Source organism: Schistocerca americana, chromosome 1, assembly GCF_021461395.2.
Source record: "Schistocerca americana isolate TAMUIC-IGC-003095 chromosome 1, iqSchAmer2.1, whole genome shotgun sequence".
NCBI lineage: Eukaryota > Metazoa > Arthropoda > Insecta > Orthoptera > Acrididae > Schistocerca > Schistocerca americana.
Genome location: NC_060119.1, coordinates 789557797 through 789576257, shown reverse-complemented (window position 1 = coordinate 789576257; position 18461 = coordinate 789557797). Strand labels below are relative to the sequence as shown.

Here is an 18461-nt window from a genome sequence, read left to right as displayed (position 1 = left end):
AGGGGCTTCCATGCATTGTTGTTTCTCGTGGCACTATCACAGCACTGGCCAACTTTGATGTTTTAAGTACCTTCTTGCTTCCCACTGTTGAAGAGCAGTTCTGGGATGGTGACTGCATCTTTTAACATGATCGAGCACCTGTTGATAATGCATCTTTCAACATGATAGAGCACCTGTTGATAATGCATCTTTCAACACGATCGAGGAGCTGTTGATAATGCACGACAGCAACGTCTCTGTAATGGACTGGCCTCCACGGAGTTCTGTCCAAATCCTATAGCAAACCTGTAGGATGTTTTGGAACGCCGAATTCGTGCCAGGCCTCACCGATCGACATCGATACCTCTCCTCAGTGCAGAACTCCGTGAATAATGGGCTGCCGTTCCCCAAGAAACCTTCCAGCACCTTGTAGAAAGTATGCCTGCGACAGTGGAAGCTGTCATAAGGGCTAAGTGTGGGCCAAGACCGTATTGAATTCCGGCATTGCCGATGAAGGTCGCCACGAACGTGTAAGTCATTTTCAGCCAGGTGTCCGGATACTTTTGATCTCATAGTGGAGTTTTCTGCATATAATAAGTGAACAGTTACAAGGAAAGCAATCCTCATTTGGTTAGTAAAATTTGTAAAAATAAAAATAATTACACATTATTGTACATAATTTTGAAATAAAATTTTGTAAAAAATTGGCCAGGTGCTAATAAGGCTCGCAAAGTGAGGGTTACATACAAACTTAATTAGTATATAGACACTTCATCCAGTTCGGGAATCGGCAATCTCTACCATTTTTACCTATTATCGACATTGTTACTGGCTAGATAGCGGTCGCAGGGATTCCAAGATTTTCGAGAACGTTTCAATTTCAGTAACAGAAATGTGGCATTAAGTCATTCATGGGGCAGACGGCTGTTATTATAATAACCAATAGTTCTTTATTCAGGCACACAAGTCCACGAAAGTTTGTTTCACATAAAACTTGAAACGCCATACCTAAGTTCAATAATCGCTCCTGGATATCTGATGATGGATAAATTCCGAAACGCGTCATATGAGCAATAAAGTCATTCGATGGCTAGTGTTTGACTTTTATCATTGCGGCTCAGTAAGTCTAAATGCAAAACTACTGATTCTTTTAATTTCAAGTTTGACGTCGAATAACAAAAGACGAAATAAATATTTTTTGTGGTGTGATATGGTTACAAGTTGGCAATTTTCGGATTTTTCTCATTACTTGTACTGTGGAACGCTACCTCTGGCCAACTTCTATTATTTTATATCAACGGGAAGTACCCTATACGTTTTGATGATTGAATTCGCAAGTATCAAAGTATGCAACATAAATGACCGTATATTTTGGTTACATTCACATAGAAGCTAACTTTATTATACTGCCAAGGGACCATAGACTACGGAACTGGAGACTTAGAAACGACGGAGAGGATTCGTCCCTGCCGTAGCCCTCATTGGTTCACAGCTCCACAACAGGCTACACCATTTCACTCACCTCACCGCCGCCCCACACCGAACCCAGCGTTATTGTGCGATTCGGCCCCCACTGGATCCTCCTCCAACCCCCCCCCCCCCGTCCCCCCCCTCCTTCACCGTCGGGAACGTCTCACACCAGACGAGTGTAACCACAATGTTTGCATGGTAGAGTAATTATAGTGTACGCGTACATGGAGAAAGTATTTGCACAGCAATCGCCGACATAGTGTAACTGAGGCGTAACAAGGGGAACCAGCCCGCATTCGCAGAGGCAGATGGAAATCCGCCGGGCGGATTCGTGCCGGGGACCGTCACGCCTGCCCGCCCGGAAAGCAGTGCGTTAGACCGCGCGGTTAACCGTGCGGGCACCATAGTCTTTAGTATGCGACATGAATTTCAACTTTATACGTCTACCCGTTTCTGAGAAAAAGGGGACTTGACAGATGGATGGACAGACACGCAGTCTGATAGCAAGTGACAAATTTTTTTTTCATGTGATACAATTACAAAAATGGTTCAAATGGCTCTGAGCACTATGGGACTATTACATCTGAGGTCATAAGTCCCCTAGAACTTAGAACTACTTAAAGCTAACTAACCAAAGGACTTCACACACTTCTGTACCCGAGGCAGGATTCGAACCTGCGACTGTAGCAATAAAATTACAGATTTACAGTTTAAGGGTTTTCCATGATTGTTAGGACTGTAAGACATCGCTTCTTGCCAAATTTCATGATTCTAGGCCAATGGGAAAAACCCTATAGGTCTAGATGAGTGAGTTCGTGGGTATCAAAATATGTGACCCAAATGGGCGTAGCTGTTGGCTGCATTGACTTAGAAGTTTAAATTTATTACACCTCCTAAGGCCTACAGACTTTGGTATGCGACATAAATTTCAACTTCATACGTTTACCCACTCATGAGTGAAAGAGCCAGACAGACAGACAACAAAGCATGCATGCATGCACGAAGGAACATCGCGTTGTTCTTTTTAATAACACAGGCACTGCAATAACGTATTTATCCGCCGATACCAGACAGCGACTTTCAATTAAAATGTTCTCCACCGTAGGGCAATTACATAATTTTGTGGACTGGCAAGACAGCCAATCCACTAGGACGGGAGGCCGAAGGGCACGCGTTTAAGCTCACGCAGGATGGCGTGAGGTCTGGAACAGGACAAGGTCTTTATAGTAGCAAAAATAGTACATAGCTTCTGGAATACTTAACTTTAATCCATAATTGGTGAACATCGGTTTGACGCCTTGCTAGGTCGTAGCAAATGACGTAGCTGAAGGCTATGCTAACTATCGTCTCGGCAATTGAGAGCGTAATTCGTCAGTGAACCATCGCTAGCAAAGTCGGCTGTACAACTAGGGCGAGTGCTAGGAAGTCTCTGTAGACCTGCCGTGTGGCGGCGCTCGGTCTGCAATCACTGACAGTGGCGACACGTGGGTCCAACGTATACTAACGGACCGCGGCCGATTTAAAGGCTACCACCTAGCAACTGTGGTGTCTGGCGGTGACACCACACATAATGTGTGTGCGAGTACACGTTTTGACGCAGGAATGGCGACATATGGGCCTGACCGTGTGTCGTGCACGGATAGCTGAAGCGGTTGAGACTACCGCTCGCGTAAATCAGGAAATCAGCATTCGAATCCAGGACTGGAACAAATTTTCGTTGTCATCATTCCCTTATCAGCTGAGTGCTCTTCGCGTTCGCAACTAGGAATGTATTTCATGTACAAAGTTTGTCTGATTTAAAAAGCTTCAAGAGTTTTTGGAGGCATTACTTTAGACCATGCTCTCATAGTTATAACAACGGCAAATCTATGTTTATAGCATTTGTAGATTTAGGAAAGGCTTTTGACAATGATGACTGGAACACGCTCTCTGAAATTCCGAAGGTAGAAGGGGTGAAATACACTAAGTTAAAGGGTATTTAATACTTGTGCAGAAGACAGACAGCAGTTATGAAAGTGGAAGGGCATGAAAGGAGACGCAGTGGTTGAGAAGGGAGAGGGAAACTGTTGTAAATTATCTCCGTTGTTATTTAATCTATGCATTGAGCAAGCAGTGAAGAAAACCAAAGGAAAATTTGGGGAAGTAATTGAAGTTGAGGGAGAAAAAATGAAAACTTTGAGGTTTTCCGACGACACTGTAATTCTGTCAAAGGCAGCAGAGGATTTATAAAAGCAGCTAAACGAAATGGACAGCGTCCTAGAAAGAGGATGTTAGATGAAAATCAACAAAAGCAAAATAAGATTAATGGAAAGTAGACGAATAAAAGTAATAGTGAGGGAATTAGGTTAGGAAGTGACACTAAATGTAGTAGATGAGTTATACTTTTGAGCAAAGAAATAACTGATGGTGGCCAAAGAAGACTCGCTATGACGAGAAAAGCGTTCCTGAAGAAGAGATATTTGTTAGCACTGAATATAAATTTAAGTGTTAGGATGAATTTTCTGAAACGACGATGATAATCAGTTCAGACAAGACGACATAGAAATTTTTGAAATGTGGTCCAGTGAAAGAATATTGAAGATTAGATGGATAGATCGCTTAACTAATGATGAATTACTGAATACAACGGGGGGGGGGGGGGGGAGAAATATTTATGGCATAATTTAAAACAACTTAGTTCACCCACATTTAGACTTAGAATCATTGTAAATCTTGGGGAGAGACAGATCAGTAAGTTTACATATTTTGCACATTTTCATTCAGTAATGTCATGTGGAATAATGTTTTGGGCAACTCATTTTTAAGAAAGAAAGTGCCCGTTTCCAAAAACATGCTATAAGAAGAAAATGTGGTGCTCACCCACTATCATCTTTTAGACATGTGTTTTAAGGAGCTGAGCTCTGACTACTGCTTCACAGTATATTTATTCCCTCATGAAGTTTGTTGTAAGTGATACACTACAGTTCAAAAGAACAATGCTGTACATAATTACTATATCAGAAGGAAAAAGACTTTTATTCCTCCACATTAAGGTTGTCTGTAGCACAAAAAGGGGTGCATAATGCTGTAACAAAAACTTGTCACTTATCCAATGATATAAAGTGCCTGACAGAGAGCAAAGTAAAATTTGAAAACAAACCGAAAAGGACTCTCCTTGACAACACCTTCTATTCCGTAGAAGAATTTCTGCTATTGTAATTTGTAAAATATGCAGGATAGGATTTGCTAACTCTTATCCGTAAATTGAAGAAAAAAAAAAAAAACATAAATTTTCAGCTTGTAGCCATATTTACATATTAATTTGCAATGTGAATGTCCAATGACTCTTTCCACACCATTACGATTTATCTTGCAAAGTGATCCTTGAAACATGAAACTAATTAACTCGACTAAAGAAGCGATCGCTTGACAGGACAGAATCTGAGTCATCAGATTGTCATCAATTCAGTATTGCGGGAAAGTGGTATAGGGAGGGGGGGCGGTTGGGGACTAAAACTTATATAGGGAGACCAAGAGAACCTCCACGGGATCTGTTAAGACTATCAGTAACGTCCCAACCTAAAGCGGAGGTCCTTGACGCGCGCCAGCAGTTTAGTCATAGCGTACGAAGTGCGTGACAGCCTAAGAGGCTCCTTCGAGCGCGCGGCGGCCTGCTTTGAGGCGCTCGTCCAGTGGCCCTTATATGCTTATATTTCGTCCATGGAATGGAGCATCCCATAACGGTCCGACAATTGGAACACAGAGGAATACAGTCGACTGCAGTTGTTATTCAGAGAAGAAGAGATTTGTACAGGATAGAGTAGCGTGCAAAACTGCATGACCCGTCTTAGGACTGAAGACCAAGCAGTCATCACTTTACATTGTGCTGTACTGTCGAGTGGCTATTGTTAAGGCTGAAGGTTGTGCTGTATATGGAGCAAAATACTGACGAAGCTGCTGTAATTAGATTTACAATTCGCAAACTGGGTCTACTGTATAATCTGTGGCTAATATTGTACATCTTTCTCAGCTCAGTCCTTATAAGCTCGATTGTTTATTTTGCGCTAGTCTTGTAAAAACCGAACTGTGAAAATGGCTACGAAGTCTTCAGACCACGTTTTTATTTTACTTCTATTGGAAGCGTACAGCGGTTAGTAAATGTTGGAAGTAAATGTAGGGAAATGTATTAGTAAGTAGATAAGCTCTAATTGCTAAAAGAGTTTAATTCGTTGAGGACGTATTATGGAAAACGCAACGAAAAAATTTGTAAATTTGTGGTAAGATCTTATGGGACCAAACTGCTTAGGGCATCGGTCCCTAAGCTTACACACTATTTAATCTAACTAGCGGTATGGGCAACACACACACCCTTGCCGAGGTAGGACTCGAACCTCCGACGGGGGGAGCCGTGCGGGCGCATCGAAAAGCGGCGCTGAAAGTGTCCAGCTACTGGAGCTAACACTCTGGTACTTTTGGTGTTACGAACTCTTTTTAAGTGGGGGAAATCTCTTCCAATTCAAATATAACCACAATTTCAGCATTATATACGCATGCACATCTTTACTGATCTTTATGTAAGGTTTAGAGTTTTCTATAACAGCTGTGGACGTTTTTAGCACGATCACGGTTATTGACTGCGGTGATACGAATTTTAGATCTTCAGATGTGTTTCCTGCATCAATATTACATAATGTAACGGACAGGCGACGAGTTGCAGGAATAGCCTCTCTCAAGTGAGTGTCCTCTGTCTTAATTGTAGGTGTAACAATTTGCGAAAAGTAGATCTACATCAAATGTGCGAGCGTTACTTCCTCAGAAAATTACAATAATCCGTTGGCTTGCTTATCCCCAAGTCACTTAGTAAATTTTTATGTTTCAGTCTTCCTACGTTACTCCTTCACTCATCTACCTTCCTCTTCACTTTCCGTGAGTGCAAGGCCAGCACAAGGGCCAACGGCAGGTGGTGTCCATACCCGCCGTGTTTGCAGATCTGAGATTTGACATGAAGTTTGCCCAATACCACTTCACAGTATGGAGGCAACCGTCAATGTATTGCAAAATATTATTTCCCAATGTTATCGATAGTCTAGAGGCCGTTTTAGGCGATACTGTCAGGTCCTTGGCGAGGATTTGCGCCTGCAGCTGCCGTTTGTAGGCTGCCCGCGAGGGGCAAGTGAGCCACTTGGGGCGAGCCACCTGCCGTGCTTTGCGGCGAGGACAAAGGGGCTCTCAGGCTCAGTGGGGCGGCAATGTTGCATGTTCTGAAGTGTGTACTCGCTCGCGAGCAAGGAGGCTCACAGAACGCTCAGACGACACTCTCTACGTCAGTTTTTGCACCTCGCGGCTCGTCAACTGGTCGCGAGCATGTTGCCCGCAACTGTTTACTGATCTTCAACGTGCTGCCGAAATGGATACATGCCGGCAAATTATTCCTCCATAATTTAGATGCTTTGAAGTGTCGGTGGGTGACGTTTTCGGGCATGATATTCTAGCATGAATTTATTTTTCGAGTCACCATCTACAAGTCCTCGAAGTCTGTTGGTAAGCGAGTATCTGTTGTATTTTTAAAAAATGAGTAAACAGTACAGGCAGACAAACTAAACAAACCATTCAATCTTCTTATAGCGTACATGCTTGTTTGGTATGCAAGCTCTACCCAGTGTACCTGAAGAATCAAGATGAGGCCGCTGTTTTTCAACTAATGAACGATATGGTGCAGATCACACAGGTTGTGTGTGATTGATAGTTGGTAATGTGAGTTAGTTTTATCTGTCTGTTTGAAAAAAAAAAGTAACGACTTACAATAATTTAAGTGCATAGTCCCAGTTAAACCATACTGACAGTGATATTTGGCCGGCTGTAGTACTAGTTCGCCCACAAGTATCGCGACCTGTACCTCTCGGCTTTTAGTATAGTCTTCAAGCCACCACCTAAAATGTGAAGCTTTGCCCACCCACACCACACGAATGTGCGTTCAGTACCAATCCTGACTGTTTCAGAGGTGTTGTTCTGATCGAACCGAATAGCAAAATCTGTGACAAAAATCGTTCTTCAAATTCAGACATGATTCATCTCTGAATATCACATTGCTTCATCAGAGCCACGCCGCTGAACTACTTGAGCGCGACAGTTATAGGCGGCATTCCACTTAGAGACTAACAGGGTGTAGAACTTCTCCTTATAAAACAGGTTACTCTTCACTAGGAAACTATGCTGTGTTCTCCAGGAAACTGCAGACATGACCAAGCCCTTGTGGGTATCGTACAATGCTTTTCGCTACTTTGTCAGGTGACTATTCCATGTACGAAGTACGCCTTTCTTACCCAGAGGTAAAACAATTCGGTTTTTAAGAAAATCTTGGTGTTCTATTGAAGTGATTTATTGACAGTTCCCTTTTCCCGGTTCCGCTTATTATTTGGACAATAGTGTGATGTGGCGTAAGAGAGCTTGCGATTCGAGCAAACAGTAGAGGTATTGTTCCTTACACTCAGACCACTTGCACCCAGTCAAAATATCGTGAACGCAGTTCCTACCAGTGTTGGAAACTGAGAAGTTGCTTGAGTAAGAGATAGCGGCTCCAAGATCTAAAACTGCGTAAATTCTGTTCTTGATCACATTAAATTTCCTTCATAAAATAGCTTAGCTAGTCGGAAATAGTAAGCTAGGTGAACTAGACTAAGCCAGAAAATCAACTAATCATGTCTTGATTACCTCCGTGAAGTCTCGCCCAATAGGATAAGACGCATTAGGCACGAAAATATGCCTTAAACAGCGGCCTAATGCCCCTTAATCGTATAGCACCAAGGGTTGAAATACAGGCTATCTAAACCTCAGTTGAATGACTTAATCTCCGCCACTATGTTGCAGGCTGAGTTTCATCACCTTCTATTACAGACGCATTGTCGGCTGGTCCGTCCCAGTGCTACAGAGTCATAGTGCTATCGTAGGACACTCGCCAGTCATAACCATATCTGTAGTCACTACGTTCGTGCCGACCATATTAGTCTGAAGTAGGCAGTAATATTCAGCAGTTATTAGACAGTAATGAACGTTGAGGAGTGTCACTGCAGGTTAGCTGTAAGATCTGAGGCGTTCACCTGAGCACATTAGAGATTTAACTGTAGTGTGTGAGGTATAGATATTCTGATAGACGACATTTATAATTCGTCCTGCAATAATCGAAGTGCCTTTTTGTATGAATTATGACCAGAACTTTACTATCACTATGTAGAAGCACGGCATAATTCTGTAATTTGTGTGCGAAAGCGTCCAACATCTATCTGGCTTTGAAGAACATCACGGAAGTCGAAGTCTAGCTCATGTTCAGCATACAGAAAGAGGAGCATAATAGATTAGTATTATGACTTAAAATCTTGTCTACAATCAGTAATCTCTCCAGAGTTTCAAATGGTAAGGACGTCGACTCTGCCGACCATTAAAATTTCAATGCCAGATAACATAGCAAATATCATTGCGTGTACACAGCATGATAGGAAGAGTACGTGGTTAACTTTGCAGGTGATTTTGGAATGGCAAATTTAGAACACACAGCTGCCACGTGTCGCAGCAACAACTGCTTTATTCCGGCCGGGCATCAAGTCGGTCTTAGTTTGGGATCCTGCTGGCCAGGGTCAACAGTCCGACGTCTTCTATATCGACGTAGGTCAGGACAGGATGGGAACAATGTAATCTTAGAACTTTTAGGCTGTGCGTACCAGAGCTGATCCTTGTCTGAGCCCAATGGCGCATATTACGATCGCGCCGGGTGCTTGGGACCTTATGAAGATGACGAATTCAATCTGACGACCTTCGTTCCTCTTTGAGACTCCAAACGCAGATACGTTCCTCGAGATGCTATATGAGGAAGTGGAACTCGTCTGAAAAGACACCGTGGTGGCACTTCTGTGCCCAGTGTTATCGTTGGCCGCACTACTGACGCTGTCTCACTGTCCCTGTGAATAAGTGTCTTGTTGGAAACAAGCCTGTATCCCGACTCAAGGTAACAAATTATGAGCACTTTCGGCCACTAGTCACCCCAGAGTGCTTAGAGCCTGCATGGCACTGAGTAAACATATCGATTCCGTATTCGCATGATAGTCGTGAGATCCCAACCAACACGAGCAGAAATGTTGCAGGTCGATAAAACGCCGTCTAGACAAGATGTGATCCTACCGCTGTCGTATTCGTTACGAGCTGCTAGACATTCCGTCTTCTTACCCGAGGCATAATACAAGTTCACATAAGCAAACAACATTGAAATGCGATTTCCTTATATAGGATGGCCAGAAACAGCCTCTGAAACACTTGTAAGAGTGTTGCAAGGAGGCTGTGAAATAATTGTTGATAGAAGATTAAATACTTTGCGCCGTTTCCGAATTAATTAGCTTTAGAATTATTCAATCAGGCTTCTGTCAGCTCAATTCAAGCTGCCCGCCGGAGACGGTGTCAAAAGTTTCAAATGGCTCTGAGCACTATGGGACTTAACATCTATGGTCATCAGTCCCCTAGAACTTAGAACTACTTAAAGCTAACTAACCTAAGGACATCACACAACACCCAGTCATCACGAGGCAGAGAAAATCCCTGACCCCGCCGGGAATCGAACCCGGGAACCTGGGCGCGGGAAGCGAGAACGCTACCGAACGACCACGATCTGCGGACGAGACGGTGTCACCAAAAGTGTTGTTGGTTTGGTTTCCTAAAACCGAACAAGAGAACGGTACCAAAACTGGACATGGGGCGGTACTAAGGATCGAATTTGATACAAACGCTGAGCGCTCCCATGCGCCATCAAATGTAGTGTGACAACAACCGACACCAGAGTTATCTAGCGGGCCGCTTGATTCTGTGCGCGCAAAGGGCTGGTAGGCTAAATTAAAAACTAATTAACTTGGAAACGGAGCAACATATCGAATTGTTTTCAGAACGATTATTTCCCAGCACAACCTTCCCTGCAACAGCCTAACAGGCTTCTCAGACTGTTTGTAGCCACCCTGTATACAGAACATAAATGGCGTTGCTCTTACGTATTTCGTGCACTTGCACTGAAATGGTGATCATTTGCAAGTCCAGAAGCCAATTTGACGGTTGTTGCACGCTGTGTTCATTGCTTTGCAATTTTTATGGCTTTACTTAATTGAAGAATATTTTAATGTTATAATTGGTTTCTAACGATGGATTAGGGCACAAGTCAGCTATAGATCTGTAAGGAAACACCTAGTACTACTTACACATGGCGTACGTACGGACCTGTGGGGGAAATGACACTAAACTCCAACTTGCAGATGATGTAATTCCTCTAGATTACGGGAAGCGGGTGAGGAAGCTCTGATCTGAATACTGATGACATCACAGAAGTATTTGATAGGATTAATACTCACTGAATTTAAGCAAAGAGACATCAACCGCAGTTTATCATGATGCTGTTCAGATCGCTGTACGATTATGCTAATTGTACAAAACTGACCAATTTTTTTCTGTCAAGTACTATTTCCTTTAGAGGGAAGAGCAATAAAATTGAGGTAGCTATTTACTTCTGTTCTGGTTTCCGTAAGAACCGAAAGTGCCAGAAACGCCCAGATGAAAGGGTTCCTTAACAATATAATACCGATGCCAACGCGGACCTATGTTCATACTGAAATGCCTGCGCAAAGATTCATCAAGAAGTTGTGCTCTTGGAAATAGTGCGCGCTGACAATACTGTTTGTTGATGTATGCATGAGCGGCAGTTACTGTCTACTTTTCCGTGGCTCAATTACCATCTTTCCATGTTCACTGTAACATATCTGAAGATACTGCTCCATCAACAGTGGTAAACGTATGACTCTTATCATGTACTACTTCGTTTCCAACAAACTGATAGTGCAGCGTGCTCAGAAACCCATGTGGCTCCCAGCCATGACTCAGTTGTACCAAAGACTGCAACCACTTCATTATTAATATCGTATGAAGCATACTCTATTTGTCCTCCAGTTTCACCTTCATTCAGATATCAGTATGCTAATACGTTTGATGCGGCAGTAGAAACGGACTGAAAGAAATACTCACCATATCCACCAAAAAAGAAATGTGTTAGATATTGTGATAACGGGGATAGTGATGGATAAGGAGGAGGAGATACGTAAGGCAACATTAAAGGAGCGAGTAGCGGTGTTACCGTATGCTAATGTGAATTTCCCTTCGAGGTATCATCTGTACGTGTCGCAGATAGATGAAAACGAGTAAGCTATTTCCGTTGCTCGAGATATTCCAAAAAAGTATTCGACTACAGTGGTTCATCCTTCTAGTCCTCGTCCTTCCTGTATTTTTTAAATAAAAACAGTCATAAATCCTCTTCCAGAACTGAAAGTTACTTCACTAACATCGAGAAGTGCTGTTGCTGTGTGTGTATTGAGATCAACGTAAGTTCGCTTGTTGTGAATGCTGGACGAATATTAACATTACGAAGAAGTATATTTTTACCTGTCACGTGGATAGATTTTTGGTTAAAGTATCGCTCATTATTCCTTAGAGCAGCGTTTCTTAAACTCTGTTCCGCGTATCCTTGAATAAAACTTGGGATGTGAACACCTTTTTCTTTGAAAAATTTCAAGAAAGTAAGGAAGATAGAAAATCTGAAAAGAGAAAGGAAAAGGCTCAGTCTAGTTATAACGGGGGACAATGAAATGGAAAGATGATTAGGATTTTTGGTGAGACTAACGCCGGGTAATACCGTCGTCGTCGTCGTCGGCTGATACTCGTATCCGAGTTTTCATTTCTCTCCTGAGATTTCCTTTGTCACGGTTCAGGCGTGGAAGTGTCGTTGATGGCTTAGCAATCCAATCCTAGCGTGGAACAGGCGGCCACAGACATTACAGCTGATGGAAGGTGGAGGACGTGGCTGAGCCTGGAGGAGTTTACGTCTCTGGCGTTTGTCATTCTCCATTCTTCGACGTTCCAGCTCAAAGTTTTGAAGAGCATTTGAGGTAACTGAACGCCAGCGACTTCGGTCTTCTGCTATTGTGGACCAGTTACTCGGATCGATGTTCAAGTTTTTCAGATTTTTCTTGTACTGATCCTTATAACGTTTGAGAGGGGCACCTCGTGGCCTTTTACCTGTGCTCACTTCGCTGTACAGCATTTGGCGTGGAAGTCTGTCATTTTTCATCCGCTGGACATGTCCGACCCATCTGAGTTGATGCCCAATGATAAGAGCTTCCATGCTATGCATTTTTGCTCTCTCTAGAACAGCCGTGTTGGATATGAAGTCATCCCATTTTAGGTTCATGATATATCTTAGCTTCTGTTGGTTGAAGCGTTCTAGTTTCTTCAGATCGCAGCGATACAACGTCCAGGTTTCGCAACCATATAGCAGGGTGGAAATGACTACAGCTTTGTACACCATCAGTTTGGTGTACAGTGTTAGGTCTTTATTCAGGAAGACACGCTTTGTAAGACGACCAAATGCTACATGTGCAGCACGTATTCTATTCTCCACTTCTTTTCCAGATGAGCAGTTGGATGACAGTATGCTTCCCAGGTAGAGGAAATGGTCCACTTGTTCCAGGAGTGTATCATAGATGGATATGCTGAAGTCAGGAACGGAGGAGCCAGGAGTTGGCTGCGCCATCACCTTTGTCTTTGAAATATTGATGGAGAGACCAAATCGTTCGTACGCCCTGCTGAAGGAATCAACTGACAGCTGCAACTCTGCAGGTGAATGAGCTGGAGAGGCATTGTCATCAGCATACTGCAGCTCTGTCACACGAGTGGTACTGGTGAACCTTTTTGAATGGAGTCTGGACTGGTTGAATAATCCTCCATCAAACCTGTACTTTAGTTCTATTCCTGCATTGTTTACGGTTGTCTCGTAAAGCATAGCTGCCAGATACAATGCAAATAATGTAGGTGCAAGAACGCATCCTTGTTTAAGCCCACTTGTTATTGGGAATTCACCAGTCATTTCATTCTGGCAGAGGCCCTGTCCAGTGGAGAGCTTCAATCAGGTCAACAAAATGTTCAGGGCAGCCGAAGAGTTTTAAGACCATCCACATGGCTTCTCTGGGAACTGTATCAAAGGCCTTTTCTAGATCGTAGAAAACAAGTAGTAAAGGCTTTTGCTGTTCTCTGCACTTCTCCTGTAGTTGTCGTGCACAGAAGATCATGTCAATTGTCCCTCTTGAAGGTCGAAACCCGTATTGAGACTCAGGTAGTATAGTCTCTGAAAGTGTCTGGAGGCGATTTAAAAGGATTCTTGCAAAAATTTTTCCAGTGACAGAGAGTAGAGATATTCCCCGGTAGTTACCACAGGCGCTTTTGTCGCCCTTTTTGAAGATGGTGACAATTGTGGAGTTCAAGTCAGCTGGTACCTTGCGAGTTTCCCACATTAATATAATAAGTGAGAAGAGTCTAGTTTTTAGAGGCAAGCCGCCACCCTCAATAAGCTCCATCGGGATGCTGTCAGGTCCAGGAGCCTTCCCAGGTTTCACACTCTTGAGTGCCTTGCAAAATTCTTGAAAAGTTGGAGGATCAGCCAGACAGGGTTTTGGAGGGTGCTGTGGGACATTTTTGAGAAAATCTCCAGCGGCAGTAGAAGGGCTGTTTAACAGTGAGCTGAAGTGCTCTTTCCAACGATTTAAGATGTCCTGACTTTCAGTAAGAATGGTGGAGTTGTCAGCAGCTTTAAGTGCTCCTGATGATGAGCGGATAGGTCCATACAGCTCTTTAATACCAGCATAAAAGCCACGCAGGTTCCTTGCATCAGAAAGATTTTGGAGTTCTGTGGCTTTCTGTTGCCACCATTTGTTCTTGATTACTCGTATTTCACTTTGACATTTCTGCTTGAGTTCTAGGAAGTGTGCTTTCTTTTCTGCGCAGGATGGATCTTGAGCAAGGGATAGGTAAGCATCCCGCTTTGCATTGATGATGGCTTGGATTTCTCCGTGGTTGTCATCAAACCAGTCACTTCTTTTCCGTGCACTACAACCAACAACATTCTCAGCAGTTTCTTTGATGTTCTTTAATGTGGTCCATTCTTGTTCGACGTCATCTGTGGTTGCTGGAGCTTTGTTAAGTTGTTCGGACAGTATGTCTTGGAAGTGTGAGCGAACATTTTTGTTGTTCAGGTTGCTTATGTTGAATTTTCTGCGTGGTGGGTTTGAAAAGTGGGATCGTGGCTTGCGATACTTTGGTACTCTCAAACGGCTGACTAAAAGTCTATGGTCTGTCCAGCACTCATCGATGTTTAGTGCTGCTTTTGTGATGAGAATGTCTTTCTTGTCACGCTGTCGCGTAATAACGTAGTCTATAAGATGCCAATGTTTGGAGCGTGGGTGCATCCATGTGGTCTTATAGCGGTTACGCAAACGGAATTGGGTATTGGAGATGAAAAGCTCGTGCTCAGCACACAGACCAAGAAGTAGCAACCCATTTGCATTGCAGTTTCCCACCCCTTGTTTACCCATGACATCTCTCCAAAAACGGTTGTCCCTTCCCACTCTGGCATTGAAATCACCAAGTAAAATTAATTTATCTTGAATGGGTATTTTAGAGAGAGTACTGTTCAGTTGGTGGTAGAACTGATTCTTTGTGTCTTCATCACTGTCTAAAGTAGGAGCATATGCAGAGACGAAGGTGATGAATCTGTCTGAACCAATGGGTACTCTAAGAGTCATCAGTCTTTCATTAATTGAGACAGGTGTAAGTCGAAGATCTTTCACTATTTTCGTTTTTACGGCAAATCCTGCACCATGGATGCGTGGTTCTCCTGCATCCTTTCCCTTCCAGAAGATGGTGTACCCTGAACGTACCTCACTAATGTGTCCCTCACCTGAGAGTCTTGTCTCACTCAAGGCAGCAATGTCTATATCTAGACGGGCTAGTTCTTGGGTGATAAGAGCAGTTCTTCTCTCTGGTCTGTAATTGTTCACGTCCAGGAGGGTCCTGACATTCCATGTCCCTATTGTCATAATCATTTCATTCTTCTTTTGTTTACGTCCGCAGTATAAGGAGTGACCTACTGGGTGCGGATTCCCAGCCCGGTTCAAGTGTGACTTCCGATGTTTAGCCCACATTTTCTAGGGCCTTCCCCATTCAGGGTGGGCAGCGGTCATCCTAAATAGGCCTGCCCAGTCGGAGGTGCAGGACCGGATTCCCGAGTAGTCACACGGGTTCTCAGGAAGGCGACCATCACACACCTGCCGCCAGTGTGCAGGTCCAGACTAGTAGCTTCCAGCCTCACTCGGAGCCTGCTACCATCGTCCTTATCCCATCGCCATTGGTCTTTAGAGAAAATGACAGGAGAAATTGCCATTTGCGTGAATTTGTTTAAGGTGGATTACAGCTTGCGAGGAAGTGACCCACACACTATGATTCTGGAACAATTCATCACGGCACATATGTATGTGACATGTGACTTCCGGTACCAGAACTGCAACGAACTGCCGCGAGCTCAATGATGGCTGAGCGGCGCCTTTACAGCCAGTTCGTCTGGCATGACCTCTTCCGCCTCCACGATCTTTGAGAACCTGGGATATAAGATTCTTCTTCCGCTCGCTTCGCCGTTGGGTCGGAGGGTAGATAATAGATACTAGAGAGGAAAGTGAAAGACACCCTTGGGCCTCGGAAACCTAATACCGTTGGGGTCGAAGAAACCAAGAGTTGGCCGAGGGGGGCCGGATAGGAAAGGAAACAGGAGAAGCCTGACACAAGTAAGTGGAAGTAATGCCAGGCTTAGCTAAGGGCCCGTGTGGATGCCACCCACATACTCCCAAGACGGGAGCCCCCTGCGGACAATATTTGCAGAAAATGGTACAATGAGAGTAGGATTCGTTATAAATGGGAAAGCAATGGACAGAGTGGGGCACTGCCAGCAGTTCAGTGATAGGGTTGTTCTCATCAGAATGAACAGAAAGTGAATGCAACAACAACAGTTTAGCTATACATACTAACGTTACAAGCAGAAGAGGAAGGACTGTAGAAAGTGTATGAGGATATGAAACAGGTAATTTATTATCTAAAAGAAGATGAAAATTTAATAAACATTTGGGACTGGAAAGCGATAGTAGGGGCGGGAATAGAAGGAAAAGTTATGGTGGAATACCTCCTCGGTAGCTGAAACGAGAGAAGAGACGGGTTAACTGAGCTATGTTACAAATTTCACTATAAATTGTAAATATGCTGTTTAAAAATCACAAGAAGAGGTAGTATACTTGGAAAAGGCTTGGAAATACAGTAAGATTCCATCTGGATTTCATGATGGCCAGACAGAGAGTAAGAAATTATATATATTTATTGTAAGGCAATACCAGGTGTAGATAGAGAACAGGATTACAATTTAGTGACAATGAAAAGTAGACAGATGATAAAGAGAATCATCCGACGAATCAATGTGCGAAGAAGTGGGACACTTAAGTGCTGAAGAACGATGAGAAGTATTTGAAGTTCCCAGATACTATACATACTGCGATAATGAATACCGCAGTATTCAGTTCAGTTGAAGAGGAATGAACGTCTCTGAAAAGGGTAATCACAGAAGCTGGGCAGACAAACACAATTACAAAGACTGTACTGTGTAGAAACCTAATGTAACAGAAGATAAAATTAAATTAACGAAGGAAAAAGGAAGTATAAAAATGTGCAGGTAAATGCAGGAATAAAGAAATGTAACTTAGAAAGTAAACAAATAGGGAGTGCAGGAAAGCGAAGGCGAAATGGCTGCAGGAAAAATGTGAACAAATGAAAAAAGAAACGGCCACCGGAAAGACTAGTTCAGAATATAAAAAAAAGTCAAAAGGACCTTCGGTGAAATTAAATCAAGAGCGTAAACACTAGGACTGCAATATGAATTCCACTGCTAAGCAATGTGAACAATCTTTTTCTGCCAGCTAGAATTCCTTTGATCGCTTTAAACATCGTTTTGGCTTCCATAACATTAAAATGACAGAAGATGCAGCTGCGGCAGATGGAGCTGCAAACAAGGAATGTGAACGTAGGTTGAAACGGATTTAGATAGAAAAGGCTATGCTGTGAAGAAAATTTTCAACCTTAATGAAATGGGCTTAATTTCGAAAACGAATATGTAGCGGAATTTTCATTTATACTTGGATGTAAGGCTGCCAAGGACCAATGCACCCTTCTTTTCGGAGGAAATACTGCAGGGGATGCAATACAAAAACTCCTTGTGGTATACCACTCTCAAAATCCCTCGGCACTAAGGAGTTTTGACAAGAGTAGGATGGGAGTTCAGTGGAGATGGGATAAAAAAGTGAATGAATTATGTTATTTTCAGCAACTATTTTGTTAATGAACTAGGTAAAGAATTGAAGGCCTGCTGTGAGAAAGAAAATAATCCGTTTCGAAACTCTTATCATCCTTGATGATGTTCCCAGCCACCCATTTTCCATTACTGACTGAAATAAAAACAGTGAAGTCTCGTTTCTGCCACTGAACACTAGATATGTCCTGCAAACCACGCTACATGAATTTGTTCATTCAGGGAATGCTATCTGCATGAGCCTTTCTGCAATATCTTAGAAGAAAGTGAATCGAATGACGAATTTTCCATCAAAATTGACTCTTAAATGTTACAAAGAGTTGAGTAATAAACTGTCATCGAAGATTACACAGCCGACAAACATTACTTTGCCAAACAGTGCGGTACTTCAAATGTATGTCAAGCGCCTAGCGAGAATTCTTCCGCTACAAAGGATTTGCATGGAAGGAAATCCGTCGCGGAAACTGAACTGACTACAGCGCCATCGTATTGTTCCGATGTAGATGATTCACAGGCTATTGAGATAGTATACGGACTTGAAACTGATTTTACTCTGTTATTGTGTTTTGGTATAAAATTTCTGAATTATAAATTTTGAATTAAAATGCTTTTCAGAAAGATGAAAATGGGGGTTTTTAATAAAAATACTTAGAAACTCTGCTATTTTAAACTTGATATGTAAGCAAATTGGAACCAAACCTTACATTTTTCTCACAAAATGGGTCTGGAATTACGCAAATTCGGCCTGCGTGGCGATTCCGTGGAATATAACTATCGCGTA

General features: G+C 42.9%; 1 protein-coding gene across 1 annotated transcript; it reads right to left on the bottom strand.

Moving 5' to 3' along the window:
- Positions 1-6946: 6946 nt before the first annotated feature.
- Positions 6947-15374, bottom strand: LOC124594254 (craniofacial development protein 2-like). Its single transcript, XM_047132621.1, has 2 exons — positions 14057-15374; positions 6947-6981 (listed from the first exon to the last, which is right to left on the bottom strand). Exons 1-2 carry the CDS (start codon positions 15372-15374, stop codon positions 6947-6949), a joined length of 1353 nt encoding a protein of 450 aa, XP_046988577.1.
- Positions 15375-18461: the final 3087 nt, after the last annotated feature.